Below are 27,001 nucleotides of genomic sequence, written 5' to 3'. Positions count from 1 at the left end.
CAAACACAGAAAATATTTTTTTATTTTTGTTTGGAGTGCCCTTTGGGGGTTACAGCACCCTTTAACGGACAAGCCAGCCGGCCTTTTACTTATGGGACACAGGCGCACGCTTGGCGCTGCTCCTTTGTTGATGCACGTGCAGCCACAGTGCACACAATTCACAAACACAGAAAAAATATTTTTTTATTTTGCACTGACGGACAGAGCACCCCCTGGACAACACTACAGCACCCCTTTAGGACTGGGACACTGCACAGGACTTTGGAGTGGACAACTGACTGCACAACACAGTCCAGCCAGCCCCTATGGACTTTGAAGTAGTGGACACAGCCCCTATGGACAACAGCAGCACAGCACAGCACAGCACAACACTACACAGCCCAGCCAGCCCTAACTCCAGCCCTCTCTCTTCACTGTCCACAGCCAAGTGAGAAAATGGCGCCGACGCGGGTACCTTATATAGGATCCAAAACCCGCGAGACCCGGAAGGCGGGATGATGACGTTTTGCCTCGATTTCAGATCCGAGTCAGGCGGGAAAAGTCGAGCCTGTCTCGGATCGGCCTCGGATCGGGGGGGTTCGGATTTCAGAAATCTGAACCCGCTCACCCCTAATATATGGGTGTGCTGTATGGGTGGGATAGGTATATAGGAGTGTTATAGAGATAGGACAGGTATAAGGGGGTGCTGTGGATGGGACAGGTATATGGAGATGCTGTATGGATGGTATAGTATTCATTTTAACAGGGAAAAAATAGCTTTCTAGAATTTTTTCCCTATTAGAAATTGCACAAATCAGCCATTTGAAACATTTTCAAAACTCAAAATATTATTCTTTTGGGCAGTAATACTGTTATCCAATATTTATTCAAAGTTTTTTAGTGTACAGACTCAGGCCCTCATTCAGAGTCGATCGCAAGAAGCGATCGCTCACTCTGAATGAGGGCGGGCACTTCTTGTTTAGAAGTGCTGCCTCCAGGTCGCAAGCTAAGCTGTGGGTTACCACCCACAGCTTAGCTTGCGATCAGGGTGATGGTCGCGATAGTTGTCACCATCGCGGCTTACAACCAGACCCTAAGGTTGGGTCTGGGCTCTCGTAAGCCCCAGGGAACTTCCTGCTCTGTTTGAGCAGGAAGTTCCCCACTGACATCATCAATGATGTCAGTGGGGCCGCCCCCAAACGGCAAGCCTTACGACTGGAACACCTCCGTTTGGCCGGGCACGCCCCCGGCCCGCCCAGCAAACGGGGCGAGCTGTCACTCAACATCGACAGCTCGCCCCATCTGCTACGAGACCCTTAGCGACGGAGAGCTCGTCACTAGCCAGGTCTCACGCATACGCACGACGGAGCCGGCTCCGTCGTGTGCATGCTCTGTGGGGACCATCCACCCGGTTGCGAGCGCATCGGCGCTTGTGACCGGGTCTGAATGAGACCCTGATTTTCCTATTTTATTTATTTTTTTAAATTCAGTTTGTGAAGAAAAAATTATCGCGCGCCAATTTTTTTCAATTGGATAGCGTGAAAATCGGGAGTGTGCATAGCCACGGTAATCAGAATTGGGAGTGATAGGTTGATTTCTTCCTCAAAAAAATTGCGCCCAATTGGAAATGCCCCCAAATCTTTGTTTTATAGCATCTTGTGTGAGTACTGTATTTCCACTTTACAATTTGTCAATAAAAGGCTTCAATAACCTTCCATTATCCATGGCGTAAATCCAACCAATATTCACACCAGTAGTCACCATGCAGTGACTTACACGTGTACAGTGTCTATGTAAATGGCCTCAGCTTGCCCACAAAATGAATTGTTCATCTTTTCCAACCACAAAAATTGCTATAATCCGTTAATATAAGTACGTTCAGTTCACATTTCTGGCTCCATAATTCCTCTAATACAACACGGGTCTGGCAGAGGTGCTATTCCACGTCTGCACTCTGTTACTGCTCATCTCCCCAGCTATATGCACTCCTCACAGAGAATATTAGCAGTGACAACAAGGGCTTCTGAGAACACCCTGGTATTGGACACGCCGGAATGAGGGCTGTCTAGAATTCTCAGCTTAATCCCCTATCACAGACAGCGGAGGGTTTACTAAAATGTGCTTTACAAGGAATAAGAAAGAAATATGATGGAGAAGTACGAGGGTTTAATCCTGGTATCCCGTGAGGTGCTGATCTGCTAGAATGCAGCCAGTATCCTAATGAAGGGTCTGTGTAAAACCCACAGTGTCTGAGTAAAGGGTCTGATCTAACCCTTCAGGCAGGAGAGAGCTGCAGTGGTTTTATCTGCCTATTGTCTCCTATTTCTACAGCTATGTTAGATAGCGGTTTTGGATTGCCACTTCATATTAATCGATTGTGAGTACAGATATCAGAAAGTAGCAGCCTGGGCAAATGTATTAGACCCCAGAGAAGGTCCTGGGGGGGAATGGGGGAGGGACAAGATCACCCTACGCACCCAGATTTCGCCATAGTTGTAGTATTTCTATATACGTGCTGCTGTTTGCATTGTCTAATGTGATATTTTATATATTTTCAGGAATGCAATGAATTTGCTAATTGTTCATTCCCCTCTCAGCAGTGGCTTAAAAGAGATCATGATTTTGTTTCTCTTTCCAAATTATATTGAGACTGGTGCCACCACCCTGGCCGAAAGACCGTGGGGGCAGTAGAGTCGGTACCCCAACGGTACTCTGTAGAGGCACTCTGCCACCCTGTTCTACCTTCCGGGGTGCTTGGACGGCAACCTGCTATGTGGAAAGCCTTATGGGGTGTAATTAGGATGCGTCCGGCAGCCATCTTGATGTGTGATGTCATAATTGAGGGGGGGGAGTGGACCAGGCACACAGCTATGGCTTTGCGCAGCTAAACCTGGTGTTTTTGGGAACGACAAGTGCGATAATGACAGGGCTCCCAAAACAATTGAATTCCTCCATCGGGCACCCATTAATTATCGCCGCCCCCCAAAAATTTTAATCGCCCCATAGAAATGTTTTAATGTGTTTAATTGTTTTTGGTTTTTTTTAAAGTCGTGTGTTTGGGTTGTTTTTTTTTTTTACATTAGTGGAATTGAGAGCCAAAATCTGGTATATATTTTTTTTTATGTAAAATGTACTTATGTGCGAAATATACATCCTGTTTAGCTTGCACATTTGACGTTTATAATGTAGGATTGTTGGTCAAGGACCGATAGATTGTAAAATAAATAGCATCTTCTCTTTGCCGCTTTACAATTTGTTGTTCATTATAAGGAATGGGCCATTTCGTTTTTTGTACAAGTAGCTAAAAAAAAGTGTAGCTATATAATGAAACAATCACCGAGCTCTCATGGGGTTTTCCGGTTGCGAGCTGTGCATTTGCCGCTAGCAGTATAAGGAGTGCAGTTAGTAGAGAGAAAATAGAGGTATTGGTCTCAGGTTCCCTTGTTTGCTAACTCTGTTTACTTAGATTTTCTTAGTTTAAGCCTTATGATCACTCTAAAGAATATCTCACCCCGATCATGTAAACAAATTCTATACACATTGGGTGCACTCACGCAGTTATAAATGCATCCCGGAAGGGACAGTCCAAGGGACAAGTGCATCCTTGTGCAACTCACATCATAATGCCTCACCCCACCCACTTCACAAGACATGATCCGGTAGTGTGGCCTATTCTCCGGGAATCTCCTGGATGTTCAAAGAGATTACCCAAATATGGATTGCAGCCTAACTGGTGACATCACCACAAAATGGCTGCCTTCTAGGGTCCCCGATGATATGACTAGCTTTGAGGGAATGGATATGTGCCATTTGCTTGAATATTAGTCCAGTTAACAAAATGGCCTCTGTAAAGTGCCTCGGTGTTGTCACTGGCTCCTAGAGACCACAAAATGGCTGGCGTGGCTACTATATCTTTAGGAGACTGGGAGGGGGAATTAAAGAGCTCAAAATTCTTAACATATTTGGATTTTTGCTATAAATACACATTTTTACATGGGTTTGCACTTCAGTGAAAAGCAATTATTAAAATTGCTTTTACTAGAAGTGGCCCTTGGTGTGAGATTGAATCCCACAGTCAATGTTTTATGATGAGTAAGAAGCCTGTCCGGCCTGAGGGAGACTACTAACAGCATGACTATTATTTCAACATTAACCTACTTTTTTTTTAAAGAATAAGAATATTGGATCTGACAGGGTAAATGGATACCCCATTATTTACTGAGAGACCAGAAATTATTCAAAGTCTGTCAGCGAAATTATTCTTAAGCCTAAAGCTTAAAACACTCGGAGAACTTGTGCAGCTGGCCGTTTTCAGCTCAGAATAATAAACCGGTATCTCCGTGTAACAAAATGCACAAATGACTTTACCGCTGTTTTGCAGCACATAAGACTATAATCTGCAGCGTGTTCCAAGCAGACGTTCAGGTTTATGAAATAAGTCTCTTCAATTGCAAAACAATCGCTGGAGGCTTATAGATGACGGTGGGCTGGTGTTTTCTTTTGTACTATTGTTGCATTATTCAGTGGATGCCATTTTGCATTTAAATAACTATTATCTTTATTTTTTTTATAAAGCGCTGATATAGCATTCAGCGATGTACAGAGGGGTTTGTGATATGAACAAGTAACACGCAATGTCATGAAACACAAGGTAAAGATGGCCTTGCCCATAAGCGTTTACAATCCAAGAGGTAGGGGGTATACAAGATACAAAAGGTTGTCTGAGTAATGTTTCTAGCTGTTGGTGGAGAGACGTATTCATGCATCATACCTGCCGAATTTTAATTCCTCCTCTCTGGGAGAAGTTCAGAAAGGAGACACAGATGACCACTCCTGAGGCGGTGCTGGGCTCTTTGCGTCTATAGCAGTGGTTCTCAAACTCGGTCCTCAGGACCCCACACAGTTCACGTTTTCCAGGTCACCCAGCAGGTGCACAGGTGTATTCATTACTCACTGACACATTTTAAAAGATCCACAAGTGGAGCTAATTATATCACTTGCGAATCTGTGAGGAGATCTGGAAAACATGCACTGTTTGGGGTCATGAGGATCGGGTTTGAGAACCTGTGGTCTATAGCACTAAATGAAGCAATTCTTCTAGACCTGCGTCACATTGGCCCCTCCTTATGTACCCGCAATTCCTGGTATCATCTTCAAATTTTGCCCACTTTACTAGAAAGTGGCGGGAGAACCACCCGCGCTTCCGGGAGGTCATGGGGACGACCCGAAAAATCAGGAGTCTCCCGCACCTTCTGGGAGAGTAGGTAGGTCATGGATACAGCTACTTTTTGGCTAATTATTGGCTACAGCAGGGCTTGACAAATTTTTCTAAAATCTAGGAGCAAGGGTGAAAGTGTAGGAGCCAGTCCACCGCCAAAAACTTAAAAATAAAGTACAGGATTAAGGAGCACAGCTCTGTGTGTTATGCAGCTGTTACACACATTATACTAGTCTACAAATTGGCCACAGTTGAATGGATGTAGCAAAATGGAGGCCCCCCTCACTCTGCACAGCTCCCCTGCTCCCCCCCCAGAAATAACAGACCACATTGTACATAAACAATGGTGCCAGAAAGTACTACCCCTGGCATACGCCCGTCCCCCCTCCTCCCCGGGGCCACATTACTGAGCACCTACCTCTTGGGCAACCAACCCCCAAAGGCCCAAACCACTAAGGCGGTACCCCCAGGCAAACCACGCCTCTGCAACCACATTGCTGTGTAGCTACCCCCCAGGCAAAGAAACCCACTTCCCCCCACCCACAGCTACATTACTGAGCAGCTAAACCCCCCACTGGCAACCAACCCCCACGGCCACACAACTAAGGGGGTATGCTCAGGCAAAACACCCTTCCGCACCATCCCCCCTTGGGTCACACCACTACCCCTCCGAAGCCACTTCCCCCGGCCACGCATAGATCCTCTTACCAGAGAGCTCTATGCTGCCGGAGTTAGGTGACAGCAGACAGCCGGGACAAACGGCAGAACTCAGCGCAGGCCGGGTCATACAGGCACAGCAGTCACCGCAGGCGACACTCAGCACATGCACTCTTGTGCATGAAATTAACGCCGCAATACTACAGGGATGCCCATGAATCTCGGCTGGGGCTGACAAAGATCTGCTTCCTCCCGCCCTGTAAAATCTGGTCGCCATGCAGCAAAATCTGGCCCTCAGGATTTGTAGAGCCCTGGGCTACTGAAAGTCGGCGGATGCAAATTGTCTGTAGCAAAAAAGCGAGACATAGGGCAGAGAAGGTGGAGTGGAGAGGGAAGGGCAGATCCACTCCATTTAGATTGTCAGTTAGTTCAGCTAATGGCATTTGGAAATTATTATGGCAGCTCTTTATATATGTAGAACAGTGGTTCTCAAACTAGGTCCTCAGGACGCCACACAGGTCACGTTTTCCAGGTCACCCAGCAGATGCACAGGTGTACTCATTACTCACTGACACATTTTAAAAGATCTACAGGTCAAGCTAATTATTTAACTTGTGATTCTGTGAGGAGACCTGGAAAACATGCACTGTTTGGGGTCATGAGGACAGAGTTTGAGAACCTGTGATGTAGAGGGTTTGGTTCCGCACCTGCTTGTTTCCCATTGCTGGGGAAGCATCAGGTAACGTCGGCCCAAACATGAGCAAAGTTCTGCCAGGTCTGTGCTTCTATCTGTTGGTACCCAGGGGTGCACAGGGCTACCACCGTTTCTTTGGTGTCAATTTTCATTCTTATAACTAGTTCCAGAAACAGGAAGAAATCAGTGAAACCTTTTGAGCAGTATATAACATCCTGAGCATCTGAAGACTTTTCTGTAGTGTAGGAGCAGCTACACATCTTGTATCAGCTGGTGGCTATAGGTGACTTCACAGAAAACAAGCCCTGTGCAACGTATTATACCCATACTTGCCTATTTTTGAAAAAGTTTTAAAGTTTTAAAGGGAGATTGTGAAAGCAGCACCTATGAGCGCGGCGGTAAAGTGGGCGTGTCCTGCTACATCTGAGAGGCGTGTCATAACATTGCCTTACATCCACATGTAAACGAGTCCCAAAACTGTTAGTAAGATCTACTTGGTGTAAACACACTGATACATTTCAGAAAATGCATGTAGCCATAGGGATCACTGGGCCTTATTACCAATGCAGGGAAATTATACTAATTATACTATTTGAATGTATATATCTCTGTGTTATTTATATATAACAGCTTCATAAGGGGGGGGTAAGGTACAATCAGGGGGATTGCTAGACTCTTCAGGGAGACAGGGAGATTGCTGCTATTTCAGGGAGTCTCCCTGACAATCAGGGAGAGTTGGCAAGTATGATTATAGGGTTCTGTTAGCTGCTTGGTGCTGGGTCTAAGTGTTCTTAGATAGGGGCTCGGTTTTTTCATTTATTAAATTTTGCGCTGCGGAATACTGTGATCCTGAATAGGTCAGTGACTGTGTTACTTCAGAAATGGTGCTGCCCCTGCCCCTGCCGGCAGCACCAGATGACACTAAGGGGGAGATGTACAAAAGCCTTCCAAAGGGGACAATTGGAGAATTTGCCCGTAACTAATCGGCCTCTACCAATCATTTTATAGAATTTTCTTGATAAATGATAGCTGGAAGCTGATTGGTTGCTATGGCCAACTCCTCCCCTGTCCTCTTTAGAACGTTTGGTGGGTCTCCACCTAAGACTTCATTCACTTTACATAGTTACAGGTAAAAAAAAATAAAAAGGATTGCCTGGTCGCTATTAGTCACAGCATATCATTAAATAAATCACATCATTTCTTATTGGAAGGTTCATAAACATTAACAGACAGGGTGCATGATGTAAGCTTACATACACGGGGGGAGATGTATCAAGCTTTGGAGAGAGATAAAATGGAGAAGTTGCCCAAGGCAACCAATCAACATCTAAGGGCCTGGGCGGTGACTGGGAGGTGGCTTAGCGCATGCACAGAAATGGTCCGTCTTATGGGCGTGTCATTATAGTGTCGCGGGCAAGACCAGTGAACGTGCATAGGTCCCGTGCGGGTTTTGATGGTGCCACTGATGGGGCGTCTAAAGACGCTCCAATCTGTATTTCAGCGCTTACGGATGCTGACATTGGGCGTCTCAGTCCTTACCTTGTTGGTCACACGGATGAACATCAGGGAAGAACTTTGTAGCTATTTGCATAAAGTGGAGGATGGGGCTCCGCTGATAGTCGCAGACACGGATGGCGCAGTGTTCTACTCAGAATCAGACCCTAGCTGTCATGATGGCGCTGGATAAAAGACAGAAGCTGATTGGTTGCTTTAGCCGAGTTATCTCTCTCCAAGGCTTGATACATCTCTCCCACTGAGAGTTGCTTCAGAGTCAGTTGTAGATATTTATGGCTGCTGGTCAACCTCTTAGACATCTGAGGGGGTAGAAGATGATAATAGTGGTGGAAATGCGCCATTATCAAGCTCTCCATGCTACACCCCCGGTAATGTGTAGGCATACGATGTTCCGGGATGTATAACATGGAAAGACGAGTTAGTTTTCATGCATCTGCTCTCTTTCAGAATATGAAATAGAGAGGTCGTTCTTTCTACGGATGAAATGTGTTCTGGCAAAAAGAAACGCAGGTCTCACATGCAGCGGATACAAGGTAATAACACACTGCGGAAATTATAATTTACTGTGTTTTTCAATATGAGCGACAGGTGATGAGTGACAGGTGAGTGTACTGATCTTAGGTTGCCTGGTAAGGTGCATGTCAACTACTGCAGACATTGGGTGGGATGTTACGGTACATCCCGCCTGTCTTCGGGTACATACCGCGGTATGTACCTAGAATATCGCCAAGGACAGCTCTCCCAATAAGAGCTGTCCTTTGCGATGGCTCCAGACAGAGGGACTTCCGGATTTAGCACCCAGAAGTCCCTCTGATGTCCTTCTGCCGCAGGGGGTGATGGGAGGGATCGGATCCCTCCCAAGGGGGAGCCTCCCAATACCATCCGTATGAGTGGCACTCCTATGTAAGCAAAAACATTAGCAGTTGAGGTGCACTTCACCACGAAGTTATACATGAGATCCCTAGTATTGTACGGCACTCTCCGGTCTTTTTACACAAGAAAATCGCTTGCAAAAAGCAGGACTTGTCAGTTGATTTTCTTGTGTAAAAAGATATATATATAATATATATATATATTATATATATATCTATATATATATTTTTTTAGACTATCAAAATGCTATCATTTTTATTTGTAAACCGAATAAATAAAGAACTTGACTAGATTGCATATTTATTTACACTTAAACTTATGTAGTTGAATTCAGTAAAAAAGTGTTAATTGTGAGTTTCTATGGTACAGGGAGGCATTGTAATATGCACTATTCAGTATGTTCCACTTGTTAATTAAATCAGTAAATGCAGATACATAGGTTGAGATGTACAGTACCATACCTTCTAAAGAGGACATGAAGGTGCCAATTGCAACCAATCTGCTTACAGCTATCATTTATTAAGTACATTCTATAAAATGATAGGTAGCAGCTGATTGGTTGCTATGGGAAACTTCTCCATTTTGTCAACTTTAGAAGGTGGGACACAATGTATTGGACAAAATGACGCCCAGACGCTGGTGATTAAGCGCTTGTGACCTGTTTGGTCTGTTTAGTGTATATGTGATATGTTTTATCTTTGTGTGACAGGTGATTCACTGCAGTGGGTATCTGAAAATAAGGCAGTATATGCTGGACATTTCCTTATATGACTCCTGCTATCAAATTGTAGGGCTAGTGGCTGTGGGTCAGTCCTTACCCCCAAGCGCCATCACAGAGATCAAACTCCACAGTAACATGTTTATGTTCAGAGCCAGTCTGGACCTCAAACTCATTTTCCTGGACTCAAGGTAAGCAGCCATACGTACTAAGGAAGGCACGACACCCAGGGGGAGATGTATCAAACCTTTAGAAGAGAGAAGTGGAGAAATTGCTCATGGCAACCAATCAGCTTCTGTCACTTTAGAGACTGTGCTAGATAAATGATAGCTGGAAGCCGATTGGTTGCTATGGTTCACAGCCCCACTTTAGCTCTCTCAAAAGTTTGATACATCTCCCCACAATGAATAATTCTAGTGACGGTAGATAGCCAAGAAGCAGTTATTTAATGCCTAAGGTTACATGAGCCTATTTATCATGGCTTCTCTGGCCCTTAAATCATGCAGGAACGTCAGTTTCCATATCCTTGCAGTACTTCAACTTTCCAAAGCTTGGCCCCATGATCTAGCCGCCATCTTAGAAGGTGGCAGCCATTGTAGCCTTTATACTACAGTATCTCTGGAGAAGGATATCAACCCAGTGATGAGCAAGTGGTGAAGGAGGATTTAATGTGGGAAAGTCATTGTGGTTCAGGGGTCTATTTACTAAGCCTTGAATATAGATAAAGTGGACGGAGATAAAGTACCAGCCAACCAGCTCCTAACTGTCAAACACAGCCATGGCAGTTAGGAGCTGATTGGCTGATACTTTGGGGTAAATTTACTAAAGTGAGTGTTTTTAGAAGTGAGTTTTAAAAGTGATGTTGCTCATAGCAACCAATCAGATTCTAGCTATTATCTTCTAGAAGGTGCTAGTTAAATGTTAAGTAGAATCTGATTGGTTGCTATGAGCAACATCACTTTTAAAACTCACTTCTAAAAACTCTCACTTTAGTAAGTTTACCCCTTTATCTCCATTCAAGGCTTAGTAAATAGACCCCTCAACCTCTTATCAGATGCCCTGTCCTGGCGTGACTTTAATGATAAATTGTCCTGTTAATTAATTTGTTATTGCCGTGAAACGTAGCGATAACAGATGTTAATGAAAGGAGAAAGCTTAATAAATAGGCCCCAAATTGTCATGTAATTAGGCGTACGTCAGCCTAATATTCCACCCTATGAACTACTTTGCCAAGGTGGTTAGCATCAAAGCCTTAATAAGGCCATTTGCGCCGTGAAATGATCGTCAGCATAGATATGTCCATGGTGTTCAGCTGATGCATCCCCAAAGGGAGAAGGAACCTGGCCTGTTACGACACTGCCTGTCGACATTCTCTTGACCTTCTGAATGTCGACAAGTCGACCGGATACCCTCCTGCAATGCAGCATGGTTTTGCCAAGGTGCAAAGTTTTTTGCTCTTTCTGATTTTGTTCCCAAATCAGAATTAGCCCCATAATGAGAATTCAGTTATTAGTTGGCATATAATTTTTTTTTATTTCAAATATTAAAGACTTAGGTTTGGAAAAATTGCTATTTTTTAATCATTTCTTTCCTTTGAATAATTATTACATCCATATGGTATAAATTATTTGCGTTTGTGTACTTTATAACGTGCTGCGGATACAGCTCCAACATCCAGTGGTTTTGCTAATTTGTTTTTTTACGATCACTCATAAATATATGAATATATCACATCCAATAAATGTAATCAGCGCTTGGCTTCCAGAACATCAAACATCTTATACAAACGTCAACATTTTGTTCTTTTGGAGTAAAAATAAAATACAAATCTGTTTTTGTTGTTGTACAGAAGATCCAAAATAGTCTTCGCTCCATCCAAATTGTCCAGATGTTGTACACTTTATTGCAGGGATCAATGGAGACACATCTATAGAAAATAATACTCATTACTCATTCTTTTCTGTGCAGAGTAGCTGAATTAACCGGTTATGAACCTCAAGACCTCATTGAAAAAACTCTCTACCATCACGTCCATGGCTGCGATGTTTTCCACCTGAGATACGCCCATCACCTCTGTAAGTATAAACATGACATACCGAAATCATTCACATGCAATCAGCGAAATGCGTTGGGGGCCTTTTTTAGGCTGCCTGATTGTTTAGAACTAAAATTACCAACAAAAATAGTGACAAGCAATATTTGCGTGGCTGCATTATTAATTCATATGCTTGTAAAGGCCGGGAGTACAAATATATATAGTTGCGCTTAACGGTGCGATGCAGCTTGACAGTATTAGTAATAAATGTTATATGCATACCTAACAACTGTTTGAAGGCCCTTGTGGAAAAGATGGCAATGGCCACTGTGTGGAAGCGGGCCAATTTTATCATTTGGCCCTGCCTCCTGCTACTCAGTTGCAAGTATGACACCACCATGCACGGGGGTTTAGCTATGATGGTGAAGTGGGCGGGATACAGGAGGGTGTCCATCGTTTTCGGGGTGTTCGTGGGACTCCCAGGGCCATAACTAGGGGTGTTCGATCTGTGCCGTCACACAGAGCACAGGGTCCTGGGGTTGGCACGGTTACTGCTCACCAGCACCTGCATGTGGCTTGCAGAGTGCCTGGAACAGCACCCTGCAGCCAGTAGTGCTACTGCAAGGGACATTCTGGGCAGGCACCCTGCAGCCTGTAGACACTTCGGGCAGCCTCTAGCTACCAACTCTAGATGCCAATTCATTTTTGACGCATCCACATGTACTGTATGGAAATGTGTATATTACCCCCAAAAAATCCTATATTCCCAACTCTGAATGAAGTCCATGATTCCCCCACCCCACAAATACATTACAATACTATCTCATTTTATATTGTCACGTCAATAATTATTCTGGTCTCCTCTCCAACCAAAGTGTCTCGAGTGATATATGCATCCATTGATGCTCTTTCATTCTTACATTTTGCATACAGTAGCGGATACTGGCACATTCATGTAGCGACTGTCACCATATTGTATAGACGTTAATATTGATGAGTACATTCATTAATGATGTATCGTTTCTTTTTTGAGTGCTGGTAAAAGGCCAGGTGACCACCAAGTACTACAGGCTGCTTTCCAAACACGGCGGATGGGTCTGGATCCAGAGCTACGCAACAATCGTCCACAACAGTCGCTCCTCCAGGCCTCACTGTATAGTGAGTGTGAACTATGTCCTCACGTAAGTGTGCACCATTCATCCACTCAGTCCTGTGAATTTATGTCAGTTTAGAAAGAAAAGTCATAATAAAGGGCATGTGCGTAACGGGTCCCATGATCTCCCTCGCAGACCCCCCCCTCAAGTCGCAGCATGATTGATATGCTGCAGGGTTTGGGGGTATCCTGGTGATTATTTGAACTGTGGATTAAGCTGTGCATCACTGCCACTGCTGACATGGGTCTCTGGAGAGGTAAGTATTGAAAAATATGGGTGCAGGTTATGGGCCCCCCCGGACCCAGGGGCCACTGTGCACCCCACACCCTGCATCCATTATAGATCATACTTTCCTACTTTTGAAAAAGCATTTCAGGGAGAGTGTGAAAGCACCACCTATGAGCGCGGCGGTAAAGTGGGCGTGTCCTGCCACATCTGAGAGGCGTGTCATAAAATTGATTTACATACAAATGTAAATGAGCCACAAAGCAGTTAGTAAGATCTACTTGGTGATGAAAAGAAAACACACTGATACTTTTCAGAAAATGCATGTAGCCATAGGGATCATTGTGCCTTATAACCAATGCAGGGAGATTATATTAATGATCCCATTTGAATGTATATAGCTCTGTTTTTTTTGTATATAACAGTTTCATAATGGGGTAAGGTGCAATCAGGGAGATTGCTAGGCTCTTTAGGGAGACAGGGAGATTGCTGCTATTTCAGGGAGTCTCTTTGACAATCAGGGAGAGTTGGCAAGTACATTATAGCTACGTCACTGGGGTACAGGTTATAGTACTCAGCATCGCCCGACCAACCTCCTCAAACATATACTCTGCGCTTATGAGAATGTGTGGTCACAATGCGAGGTGTTTTGCAGGGGTCAGAGCGTGCAGGGGCTTGGGGGCCTCCTTGGGTAGGTAGGCATTGCCAGGCTCACACTCCTACAAATCCCATAGCAACTGCACCCTCTGCGGTAGCGATAGTTCTGCTAGTGTAGAAAAAAAAAGAAGTACACTTCAATTTTTTTTTTTAAAAAGCATTTCTGTCTCCAAAAGCAACAAGCACAACCAGAGTCCCAAAACACGAGCGTACACACACTTACATAATATCCAAAATAAACATTTATTAAAGTCCAAAAACCTTCAATCCCAAAAGCAGTAAAAAAACACACACACACACACACACACGTTCAGCAGAAGGGACTCCACCGGCTCATATAAACAGCGCAATCAATCCGTAATTATCAAATCACAGGCAATTGCAATGTAATTTAAATGGAGTGCAAACAGATGACTCAATGGGCCTCGGCTGCCTTCAGAACAGGGTCTAAGTAATAATTAGAAACATGCAAAACCGTAATAAACCCTTAAACCGCATGGGAAAGTTCAAAGTCTACTTTGCAAGGAAAAATACACTGACCTGTGCAAATCAGTCTGACAGGGACATAATAAAGTAGCAAAACGATGTTCAAAACCCAAACATACTTCTCCCAGTTGTTAGTGGAAGGAGAGACGATAGAGGGCGGTGCCAGAGCCTACTTACTGAGTCATATTCTGGGCAGCTGGGCACCCCCCTGGTATGGAGTAAATCACCAGGACAGGACTGCTATGGAAATACAATAAACAGACACCTATAATATAAATACAGGGTCACTTAACATGAACGGTTCAGTGCTAATTTGTGCAGGATTATTGCTCCCACCAGACTGTGGAAAATGAGGTTGTCCCTTCCCATTTGCCCCAATGGCTTTGTGTTACAATACCATATTATCCATTAAGCAAAGCTACAAAGATGAAATACATTACCATAGTCTACAACCGGCCATCAAGGCTGCCATCAGAAATTGTGGGGCGCAGGACTGGCAATATAGGGAAGGCCCCCCAACCCTCAATGCCCCCCCCGTATACTGTCACACACAAACGCTGCCAACATAGCCACATTTCTTTCTTAGTGACCCCCACATTTACTGTTGCCTCTTTGACACCCCCCACGCACACATTTCCCTGTCTCTCAGTGTCCCCTCCCCCACACATTCCCCTGTCTCTCAGTGTTCCCTCCCCCACACATTCCCCTATGTCTCTTGGTGCCCCCAACATTCTCCTTTATCTCTCAGTGGGATGTAGTTTATATGCCGACCGCCGGCTTCCAGACTTTCTAATCCCGGCGTGGTACCAATGACAGGCGTCGAAAACTCGACACCTGTCAATAACCAGATGCCGGCAGACCGACGCCTGGCATACCAAACGAAGGTAAACCGGCAGCCGTGGGGAGGGGTAGGTTTAGGGCTCTTGGGGGATTTAGGGTTAGGCACCCCCCCGGGAGGATTAGGTTTAGGCTAGGGGAAGGGGCACCCCCGGGGGGGAGGTTAGGGATAGGCACCCCCCCAGGGGACTTAGGTTTAGGCAGCGGGGAAGGGGGGGGTTAGGTTTAGGCACTTGGGGGGGAGGTTAGGGTTAGGCACACCTAAGGGAGGGTTAGGGGGGGGATTAGGTTAGCAATATTTACCGTAGGGATGATCGGGATTTTCACCCTTGCCGGGCTGCCGGTGTCAGGATTTGAACCGCCAGCCATACGTCCGGCGGTAATACCTACTACACCCCTCTCAGTGACTCCCCCCACACACACACACACAGACATTTCCCTGTCTCTCTCATTGATTCCCCCCCCCCCCCCCCATTCCCTTCTCAGCTGTAACATTATTATAATGGGAGTACGCACCAGTGAAGAAATGGACCTGTTAGAGGAATCAGCCTCTCTCTGCCCCATGTTGGAAGAAGTGTCTGCAGCTTTCCCCAACCACAGCCAGACCCTCAGGAAGATCCAGCTGCGGACTTCAGAAGTGGGGGCTGCCTGGGGCGGTGCAGAAAATTGGGCCATTTGAGTGCCAGGCGCTCTCCTGCAGGGTGGGCCCAGTGACGTCTCAGGCACCCAGCAATGATCACTCCTTTGCATCGTAGGCAGGTTGTGGGTGGGCATGGAGCGGATGAGAGGGGGCGGTCTTGGGCCACATCTGAGCTGGAAGATGAGCTCAGTGCGGCCTGGGCCAGGGGTTCAGTGCAGCACCTACCGTAGTAGCCAGGGGCGGGCCACCTCTCTGCCCGGGCCTCCAGTCCCAGCAGTCCCCCCCTGCTGACCATTCACCGACCGATATTCATTGCAATACGGCCCATGCACGACAGTTCTGAAAGGTAAAACTGCATACACACGTCAAGATTTTCTGTCCAACCATCCAACTAGTTGGTTGGTTGGAATGAAAATCTGGTAACGTATGGGAGTAACTGATCATCAGCAATTTGCTCCTAAATGCCAGAAAACAGATGAAAATGGTCGGTCAGACAAGTTTGTTAAAGGTTTGATCTGAACAATTTGTTCAAACAACAGTTTTTGTCCATTTTCCGGCGTTTGGGAGCAAATTGCTGATGATCAGTTACTCCCATACCTTACCAGATTTTCATTCCAACCAATCAGCTAGTTGGATGGTTGCACAGAAAATCTTTACGTGTTTATGCAGCTTTTTTGTTCAATGTGTGTAGATGAACGATAAGCATTAAAACACCAAAAACGACAGAAAAAAAAACTTGTGAAGGTTTGACAGCATCGGTGGCCATTGCTGGGGAGGGTCCTGGAGAAACCCTCTACCGGTAATTTTTGCGACGTGTAGCCCAACATCGCCATATTTAGATTGCATAAGCTGCAGGGTACAAACTCCAAATTGCTGGTAAATCTGAAAGCTTTGCATCCCCCATAGAAACCTATGTGGGCTGCCGCTGCTGTCGTTAATGGAGGGATAGCGGCAGATATCGGAGATCCCTCCACGATACATTTAGGGGATACTTAATATTTGCGGATATTCCCCGAAATCTGGTGTTTTCAGGAAATATGCTGCAAATAGGCCCCTAAGAGTCTTATGTAGGGCTGGGAGGTCCAGTGATCCTGCAGCACCTAACAGTCCGTCACAGGTGACAGGTCAGACAGGGAGAGGGGTAAATACCCCAAATACCATAGATATTAAATATAAAATGCAGAGGTCCTGAGTTTACATTGTGGCAAGTCGCAGCGTCAGTGTGTACAGCTCTATCACCACCTGTTCTGCCTCATTGTAATATTATATAGGTGTAAAGTCGCATATGTTGATTGCTCGGAGCCTGGTGCACTATTGTGCTAAGATCATTATACATATGGATCATCCATGTCTTCCTATATTTGCCCTTCTGCTAAAAATGCTGCATATGAAATGGAAGAAGAATTGGTGCAGAAAATACATTATTTGTGCCACCGAACGATAAGTGTCTCCAATATTATTCTTCAGCACACATGGTAAATATTAAATAAAATAAAATATTATCAACATTTAAGAACACAAGTACATACTATAAAGAATATTATTACTATAGTTGTATATAATCCTATTTGTATTTTGATTATACACTGGGGCAGGGTAACTGTGTCCCACATGCAAAAGACTGCCACCTTGTGGCCAAACACCAAAGAATAGAGGGCCTGATTCAGAGACGGACGCTCTGAAAGAGCGCTCGCTCTGAATCAGGGCATTTTGTTGTTTTTTTTGGAGCGGCCTCCTGGCCGCTCGCATAGCTGTGGGTGCCCACCCAGAGCTATAGCGAGCGGCCAGGAAGATGGTCGCGATGGTCAAGACCATCGCGACCATCGGGCTTGCGACGAGACCCTTGTGGTAGGGTCTCGTGGCCGCAAGCCCCAGAGAGCTTCTGGCTCTAATACAGCCGGAAGCTCTCCCACTGACATCACTGGTGATGTCAGTGGGGCCGCCCACAAACGGCAGGCGTTCGCTTGGGAACGCCTCCGTTTGTGAAGCCACCCCCCAGCCACGCCTACCAAACGGAGCGAGCTGTCAATCACCACCGACAGCTCGCCCCCTTTGGTGCGAGACCTGGAGCGACGGAGCACGTCGTGCGCATGCCCAGTGGGCAAACATCGTCCCAGCGCTTGTGACCGGGTCTGAATCAGGCCCTGAGTTCTTAAAGTAAAAAAACAAAATCTAGTATCAAGTGGGGTACAGATTCCATCTGGTGGTACATTTACTAAGAAATGGTTTGCCAAAGCCACCAAGCATTGTCAGCTTTTACTGACCATTTTAAAATGGCAGTTAAAACAAATGGTAAACAAGCCAGATCTAGGGCAAAATTTACTAAGCGGCGGTTTCTATTCTATGGTAAACCCCGGCGGTTTGGTGGCGGATTCTATTCTGTTCTAAACCCCGGGGGTTTGGTGGTGGGTTCTATTCTGTTCTAAACCCCCGGGGTTTGGTGGTGGGTTCTATTCTGTTCTAAACCCCGGGGGTTTGGTGGCAGTTTTGCAGCAGTTTCTAAATGACAGCCCTGTTCTATTCTATTCTAAAATGTGTTTTGACTGTGGTTTGGTGGCGGTTTTGCTATCTGCAGATTTACTAAGGCCAAAACTGCTGCAAAACTGCCATCAAAACACTTTTTAGAATAGAATAGAACAGGGCTGTCATTTAGAAACCGCTGCAAAACCGCCACCAAACCCCCGGGGTTTAGAATAGAATAGAACCCGCCGTCAAACCGCCGCTTAGTAAATTTTGCCCTCAGCCTTTCTGTCTGTTGCCGTTTTAAATCCATCTGTCAATGATTGGTGGCTTTTACACACCGCAGCTGAGTAAATCTACCCCTAGATGTACCTGGTGGATGGAGGCGCATCTCAGCACCGGTATACCACAGAAGCAGCAGCCACGCCTCTCACGGATCAGGAAGGAAGCGGATCTGATCCATGAAACGCGTTGCTGCTGTTTTTGGAGTGACACTTTTTGACTATTTACTTGCCAATTTTTGGATTAATTATTTTTTTTATATATTATTGCCATTTGTCTTTATATGAAATGCATTTTTTAATTGGATCATTTTACTTTTCATTTTTAATTCTGGATTTTTGGATGTTTTATAGTTAAGAATTCTTTCTGGTACACAATTATAAATGAGTGATCACTCTATATTGGGTTTTAATTGTACATGGATCAATACTGCACAAGGACAGTCATTTGTTTATATAGCTTATTTAACGAAGGGATCTATATACTAAGCATTGGAGAGGGATATAGTGGACAGAGATAAAGTACCAACCAATCAGCTCCTGTCACTTTACAGGCTGTTTTTGAAAAATGTCAGTTAGGGGCTGATTGGTTGGTACTTTATATCCAGACTCCATCCACTTTGTCTCTTTTGAAGGCTTATTACATAGACCCCCAAAATGAGTAAGAAGGTGTTCTTTGGTTAGGGTTTAATTCGACTGAATTATACAAATTCCTGATTATCTACCAAAGTGATTTATTTGAACCACAATATTACAGGTTCAGTACACATGACACTCAGGCTTAGGGACTATCCACCTGTCCTGGAGAGATCATTCTTATAATGTTCTACAGCTCATTGGGAAGATGTATGTCTCCTTACCTGCAGCACGATCACCTCGCGCCACTCAGGCCTTTGCCAATATTGTTCATTTGGGTGTTGAAAAATGTTCTAGAGCGCGTCCCCTTTAAGTGAGGTGAGGCCATAAAGTTCATATCCAGAGGCAAATGCCGGATTTGTGGGTAGGGTTTACGCATGGGCATTGCACATCACTAGTCCCTGCGCCCTCATGACAAAATGCTGCAATTGGTGGGTCTAAGGGGAGGGAGCATTATATTGGCCCCTCCTCTTCCCCATAGGCCCATGAATCATGACATAATGCCACGAGGCGAGGCCGTAGTATCCAGGGCAGGTTCCTGGGTACTCAGAAACCCACCCTTCGTGTGCCACTGTTATCTAAAGATTATTTCAAAACACATTTAGATGATTCAAATTTAAACATGCTAAACACATATACAGTACAGATTTCTGAATCTTAGAGTGAAGACCACACAATGTTACCTGAGAGTAACTAATCATAACCTAACTGTGAGAAGGACGACTCCGCTGCGTTTCTCAGACACTTTCACATTGCTGATGAATTAGTGCAAATATCTGTCTTTGTCTCTCTGTACAGGGATATAGAGTATAAGGAGCTGCAGCTATCCCTGGAGCAGGTGACCGTTTCAAAGGCCCCATTTCCATGCCGGACCTCAATGAGCACATCACAGGAGGCGCGCAAGCCCACCAAACTCAAGGCAGCAAAATTCAGAAGCAAGCAACAACGATCAAACCCATATGCAGAGGCAAGTACTGTATATTACACTTCTGGCACATGCTCTATTGCCCTGGTGAGATAAACAGCTCTGCCTGGCTCCGCATGTACGAAGGCGTTTACAAAGAAATTCAAGTTGTCCCTAATGTTGTTAAATATGCTGGATAAACGGTTGCACATAATCAGTAGAGGATGTAGTCAGCATCCCGACAGCAGCCTGAATCCCGGCCCCAGAATCCCAACCGCTGACATCCCGATGGAGAGCATTAGGGTTAGTGGGATGTTTAGGTGTAGTAGTTAGGGTGAGGCACTAGGGGGTTGGTTAGGGTTAAGCTGCAGTAGGGGAGGGTTAGGCTGTGGGGGGAGGGTTAGGCAGTGGGAGGGGAGGTTTAGGCACTGGGGGTGGGTTAGATTTAGGGTTAAACTGTGGGGGAAGTGTTAAGCAGCGGGAGGGGAGGGTTAGGCCATGTGAAATGGGGGTTAGGGTTAGGCTGTGGGAGGGAAGGGTTAGGGTAATGGTTAGGGATGCATACCAAATTTTGTCAGTATTCTGACTATTGGGATGCCGATGTCGTTATTCTGACTGTCGGCATCCTGACCGCCAGGATCTCATACCCAACCCATACAGTTATTTATTACATTACCATTACAGTTGTATATTACATGACCAGTACAGTTATATATTACATTTCCATTACAGTTGTATATTACATGACCAGCACAGTTATATATTACATTTCCATTACAGTTGTATATTACATGACCAGCACAGTTATGTATTACATTTCCATTACAGTTGTATATTACATGACCAGCACAGTTATATATTACATTTCCATTACAGTTGTATATTACATGACCAGCACAGATATATATTACATTTCCATTACAGTTGCAGGGCCGCAACTAGGGGGGGGGTGGGGGACGCTGGAGGTGCACCCGGTGCTCCGCTGCATCCGGCGTCAGTGTCCTCCAGCCCAGCGCTGCAGAGAGGCTCCCAGCGGGCGCCCGGCTCCTTCTCTGCAGCGACGCGGTGTAGCCAGAGCCGGAGCCGGAGGCCGGAGCCGGAGGCTGGAGTTCTCTCCTGAACTCCAGCTTCCGGCTCCCCCCACGGGCACTATGATCCCCACGGGACATCATGATGGCTCCCCCATACTTCCGAGGAGCAGCTGGGCGGACTGGACGCGACGCTGGATGCAGGAGCAGGGTTCAAGGAAAGTATTTTTTTTAAAATAAGCTGCACTACAGGGGCATTATTATGGGGGCACGGACATTACCACAGGGGCATTACTATGGGGCATGGCCAATACAGGGGCATTACTGTATAGGCACTATAGGGGCATTACTATGGGGGCATGGGCACTACAGGGGCATTACCACAAAGGCATTACTATGGGAGCATGAGCACTACAGGGGCATTACTATGGGGGCATGGGCACTACAGGAGCATTACTGTATGGGTACTACAGGGGTATTACTATGGGGCATGGGCACTACAGGGGCATTACTTTGAGAGCATGGGCACTACAGGGGCATTACTATGGGGGCATGGGCATTTCCACAGGGGCATTACTATGGGGGCATGGGCAATACAGGGGCATTACTGTATAGGCACTACAGGGGCATTGCTAATGGGGCATAAGCACTACAGAGGCATTACCACAGGTACATTAGTGTGGGGGCACTACAGGGGCACTACTATGGGAGCATGGCCACTACAGGGGCATTGCTATGAAAGCATGGGCTCTACAGGGGCATTACCACAAGGGCATTAATATGGGAGCATGGGCATTACTGTTTGGTGGGCACTACAAGGGCAATACTATGGGGGTAGTAAACATATGGGCATTACTATGGGGGCCTTACAATATGGGCACTACTACAGGGGCATTACTATATGGGCACTACTACAGGGGCATTACCTCAGGGGTCATTACTATAGGGGCACTGATGCAGGGGGGAATTACCAGGGAGGCGCCAAATTACTGTCTTGCCCCTGGTGACAAAAATCCTAGTTTCGCCCTGACAGTTTTATATTACATGACCAGTACAGTTGAATATTACATGACCAGTACAGTTGTATATTACATTACCAGCACAGTTGTATATTGCATTACAGTTATATATTACATGATCAGTACAGTTGTACATTACATTACCAGCACAGTTGTATATTACATTACCAGTACAGTTGTATATTACATGATCAGTACAGTTGTATATTACATGACCAGTACAGTTGTATATTACATTACCAGCACAGTTGTATATTACATGATCAATACAGTTGCATATTACATTACTAGCACAGTTGTATATTACATGATCAGTACAGTTGTACATTACATTACCAGCACAGTTGTATATTACATTACCAGTACAGTTGTATATTACATGATCAGTACAGTTGTATATTACATGACCAGTACAGTTGTATATTACATTACCAGCACAGTTGTATATTACATGATCAATACAGTTGCATATTACATTACTAGCACAGTTGTATATTACATGATCAGTACAGTTGTATATTACATTACCAGCACAGTTGTATATTACATTACCATTACAGTTGTATATTACATGATCAGGACAGTTGTATATTACATGACCGTTACAGTTGTATATTACATGACCAGTACAGTTGTATATTACATGACCAGTACAGTTGCATATTACATTACCATTACAGTTGTATATTACATGATCAGTACAGTTGGATATTACATGACCAGTACAGTTGCATATTACATTACCATTACAGTTGTATAGTACATGATCAGTACAGTTGTATATTACATTACCATTACAGTTGTATATTACATGATCAGTACAGTTGTATATTACATTACCAGTACAGTTGTATATTACATGATCAGTACAGTTGTATATTACATTACCAGTACAGTTGTATATTACATGATCAGTACAGTTGTATATTACATTACCATTACAGTTGTATATTACATGATCAGTACAGTTGTGTATTACATGACCAGTACAGTTGTGTATTACATTACCAGTACAGTTGTATATTACATGACCAGTACAGTTGTATATTACATTCTGACATTTTTTAGATGCTTTAGAATTATTAACTGTCAAACTATATTTAAGTATTAAGTGGTTTTCTTTGTGCTCAGAGACAGATTATATTGATAGGTCGGCTAATATGAAATGTTCTGCAGAAGTGATTACCGCAAACGTTTCCTGGACACCGGCATCTGACCGCACCTTACACCACAAATTAATGACAAGAAAGAAGCTCCAATTTAGAAACAGGAGGAACATTACCGTAAATAGATTTGCTGCTTGTAAGACTAATATTAGTGCTCTTGGAACACATTTTATTGCTGTACTACTGAGCGAGGTTACCAGTAAGGTCCTGGAAGGTTGAGAACAATTTACACGGGTTTTCCACTTTGAAATGGATTTACTTTATAGGCTTATTAATGCACTCCTGCAATACTGTATTACTAAGGCACGCATTTAGACTCTCACTGCATGCGCAGAACCAAGGGCCTGATTCAGAGATGTACAGAACTCCTGTAATACTGTATTACTAAGGCACGCATTTACATTCTCACTGCATGCGCAGAACCAAGGGCCTGATTCAGAGATGTACAGAACTTTCATAATCACATGCATCTCCGATGGTTTGAGATCTGCACATGCGCAGAAGCCGCACTGCGCATATCTCGTTCTGTGGCCCTTGCTCGCAGTGCGTGACGTTGCAGACTGATTTGCAGGCTGCAGGTGACCCTGGGGCAGCTTCCCAAAACAGAGGCTCGTCATCTCCTTTTTGTGGGAGTGTCGAGGACAGTGACTACATATCTTGATGCAGATTTACTGACCTCGTAACTGGGTGCGAGGCGTAGCCTAAAGAGGCATACACACTAGGCGATGTGCTATTGGTGAAAGATATTGGGTGTACACACTAAACGATATCATTCAGTGACATCATCCTGCCACATCCCTGAACAGGCTGTTTAGCCGCCAGATCAATACCGACAGCGGCAGCCCGTTGGATCAAAATCCAGACTGCAGCAGGTAAGTACCCTAACCCTCCTTAATGGTGCCTAACCCTAACCTCCTCCCCAGTGCCTAACCCTAATCTCCCCCATTATTGCCTAACCCTCCCCCCGCACGGCTAAACGCTAAGACACCCAGCTTACCGTCGTTCGGTATGCCGGGTGTCGGGAATTTGTAGTGGGGCTAATGATAGGCGGCAGGATTTCAACGCCTATCTTTAGTCCCATGTTGGGATGTAAGTGTCGGTATATTGTCAGGCGGGATAGCGCCTGCCGGTATCCTGACTGCATCCCCTTTCTGACGATACCATCAATTGGCCCGCATGTTTGTAAGACAGCAGACATCGTTAAAAACCAGCGGGAGTGCGCACCTCTGGAAGTTTTTATGCATACACTGGACGATATAAACAATATATCATTGAACGATATTGTCAACGTTCATATCGTTCATTTTTATCGTCTAGTGTGTATGCCCCATTAGGCTCACTCGGATGGCCAATGCTGCGACCGCTGGTCGCAGTGTAGATCCGATGGTGCGTCATCGGTTGCAGCCTTCAGATCTGTGGTGCAGCCACAAGGTGACATTTTACAACAGACGCTTCCTGCGGCATTAGCATATTTATGCACAGCTGCTGCATACAAAGATGCGGCATCTCTGCTATTTTAGTCCATCTCAGAATCAGGTCCTAATGTAGATATTTGCACGTATGCTGGGTTGTACGAATCTATGTGACCGTGCAGCGCCTATCTATACATTTGTTCAGATACCCCCGTCATTATCAGCGCAAACTTGTACCATCTCTATACCTGGTGCAAGAGATCCATCTGCAGATGCAGAAACCAGGATAGCCTGCAGCTGTGTCTACTCACCCATGACAAGCCCCCACACAACTTAGCTTACCTGCAAATGCCCCATTGCCACCAATTACACCCATTCAGTCACAAGTGGAGGTGCGACTAAGATACGTTAGACTTATAATCGCCAGTAGGTGAATGCGCTCGGCTATGGGGCATGTGCTTTGCTAATACTCACAAGACCCGTCTGCAAAAATGAACTTTCATGTTACCATGCATTAGCCCATGAGCAGAGCTGTCATGTAGTGAGTCAGGGGAATGAAACTATTTGCTTAATGATGTAAAAGACAGTTCTTTTGTTATTCAATAACGATGAGACCAAACAGTTTTATCTTACATTATACAATGGTCATTAAAAAAAAAAGTCACAGCTATTTACCTTTAATGACAAAAAGGTAAATACACAAAATGTGTCAACTTAACGCATTTTACATTTAGTGACACTATTCATTTGTATGAATTTGCATAGTTTTATGGGAAGCACACTGATCTGCGTGGCAAGACTGTACAAACTGTGATTTGTGCCAAAGTTAGCATCATAGATGGTGGGAGGAACACAGATTAGGGTGTTTCTGGCAAAACGCGTTGGGTTCAAACTATATTTCTGGAGCAGATGTGTGAGCGACCAAATAAATGGCACACAAAATAGATCATCAGTTTAGATTTTAAATTCTCCAATGTACAGATCACAAATCCACGTTAACTATGAGTCATTTTCACTTGTGGATGTGTTGTAATTTTGTGTTTGTTTTTCATTTGTTAAATAAATGTCTTAAAACAATTTATAGAACATTATTCACCTAATTACAAGACATTTGGCGGCTCCTAACACTCTCTTCTCCAAACGGCAGCCTCAGGTCCCATAGAATGTGCTACATGTAGACCTATAATACTGTTATGTGCTGGGACTGTGTTGTGGAGGAGTTGGCCCAAGCTGATGGAAGAGTTGAAAACTGAGTTTAGGGAGAGTTCACAATTAGGATTTTTACTGTTATTTCATCAAAATGAAGAGAGCTGTCTCTGTGCTAATACCATGGATTTTCTTTTGCAGCCTTATAGTTCCTATCAGGGTGACAAGTTGGACTGCGCACAGACTGGCAGTTGGAAAGGCAATCCAACCGTAAGCACCACAGCCAACGAAGAACCAAACAGCCACACGGAAAACAGTGAACCTTTATATACCCCTACCTACAGCTTGCCATTTCCTTACCACTACGGACACTTTCCAATGGACTCTCATGTCTTAGGCAGCAAAAAACAAGGCATGCCTTCTAAATTTGGACAGGCCCAAGGGTCGCCCTGTGAAGTAGCAAGATTTTTCTTCGGCACAATACAGACAGGAGGCGAGTGTCACTGGCATTACTCCAACTCCATAGTGCCAAATTCACCGCCAAAGACTGTTCACGATCAACCAACAAGTCAGACACGCCATAACCCCTCTCAGAATTATGATGGTAAGTAGATTATTTCCTAGCACTTAAAAGACCAAAACCTAACCTAAGCCCTACATGTCTTTCATGGGTCACTGTGAGAATGATGTATAATTTAAAACTTTGCCTAACTATAGCTTTCATGGTCAGTGTGGATAGGATGTATGTATTGGCTGTGGGTATGTGCATGGTCAGTGTGTATAGGCTGTGGGTATGTGCATGGTCAGTGTGGATAGGATGTATGTATTGGCTGTGCGTATGTGCGTGGTCAGTGTGGATAGGCTGTATGTATTGGCTGTGGGTATGTGCATGGTCAGTGTGTATAGGCTGTGGGTATGTGCATGGTCAGTGTTGATAGGATGTATGTATTGGCTGTGGGTATGTGCATGGTCAGTGTGGATAGGCTGTATGTATAGGCTGTGGGTATGTGCATGGTCAGTGTGGATAGGATGTATGTATAGGCTGTGGGTATGCGCATGGTCAGTGTGGATAGGATGTATGTATTGGCTGTGGGTATGTGCATGGTCAGTGTGGATAGGATGTATGTATTGGCTGTGGGTATGTGCATGGTCAGTGTGGATAGGCTGTATGTATAGGCTGTGGGTATGTGCATGGTCAGTGTGGATAGGATGTATGTATAGGCTGTGGGTATGCGCATTGTCAGTGTGGATAGGATGTATG

General features: G+C 44.9%; 1 protein-coding gene across 1 annotated transcript in view; it reads left to right on the top strand.

Annotated features, from left to right (window-relative positions):
• SIM2 (SIM bHLH transcription factor 2) overlaps positions 1-27,001 on the top strand; it is a 194,955-nt gene that overhangs the window by 149,690 nt on the left and 18,264 nt on the right. The window contains exons 5-10 of the mRNA XM_088443125.1: positions 8,511-8,596; positions 9,646-9,845; positions 11,623-11,729; positions 12,723-12,870; positions 19,864-20,032; positions 25,942-26,344. Coding sequence (XP_088299251.1) covers positions 8,511-8,596; positions 9,646-9,845; positions 11,623-11,729; positions 12,723-12,870; positions 19,864-20,032; positions 25,942-26,344 — 1,113 coding nt within the window. The remainder of the gene's footprint in view (positions 1-8,510; positions 8,597-9,645; positions 9,846-11,622; positions 11,730-12,722; positions 12,871-19,863; positions 20,033-25,941; positions 26,345-27,001) is intronic.

Source organism: Taudactylus pleione, unplaced genomic scaffold, assembly GCF_031769625.1.
Source record: "Taudactylus pleione unplaced genomic scaffold, aTauple2 ptg000327l, whole genome shotgun sequence".
In the NCBI taxonomy this organism is placed as follows: Eukaryota; Metazoa; Chordata; class Amphibia; order Anura; family Myobatrachidae; genus Taudactylus; species Taudactylus pleione.
This window is presented reverse-complemented; position numbering and strand designations above follow the sequence as displayed.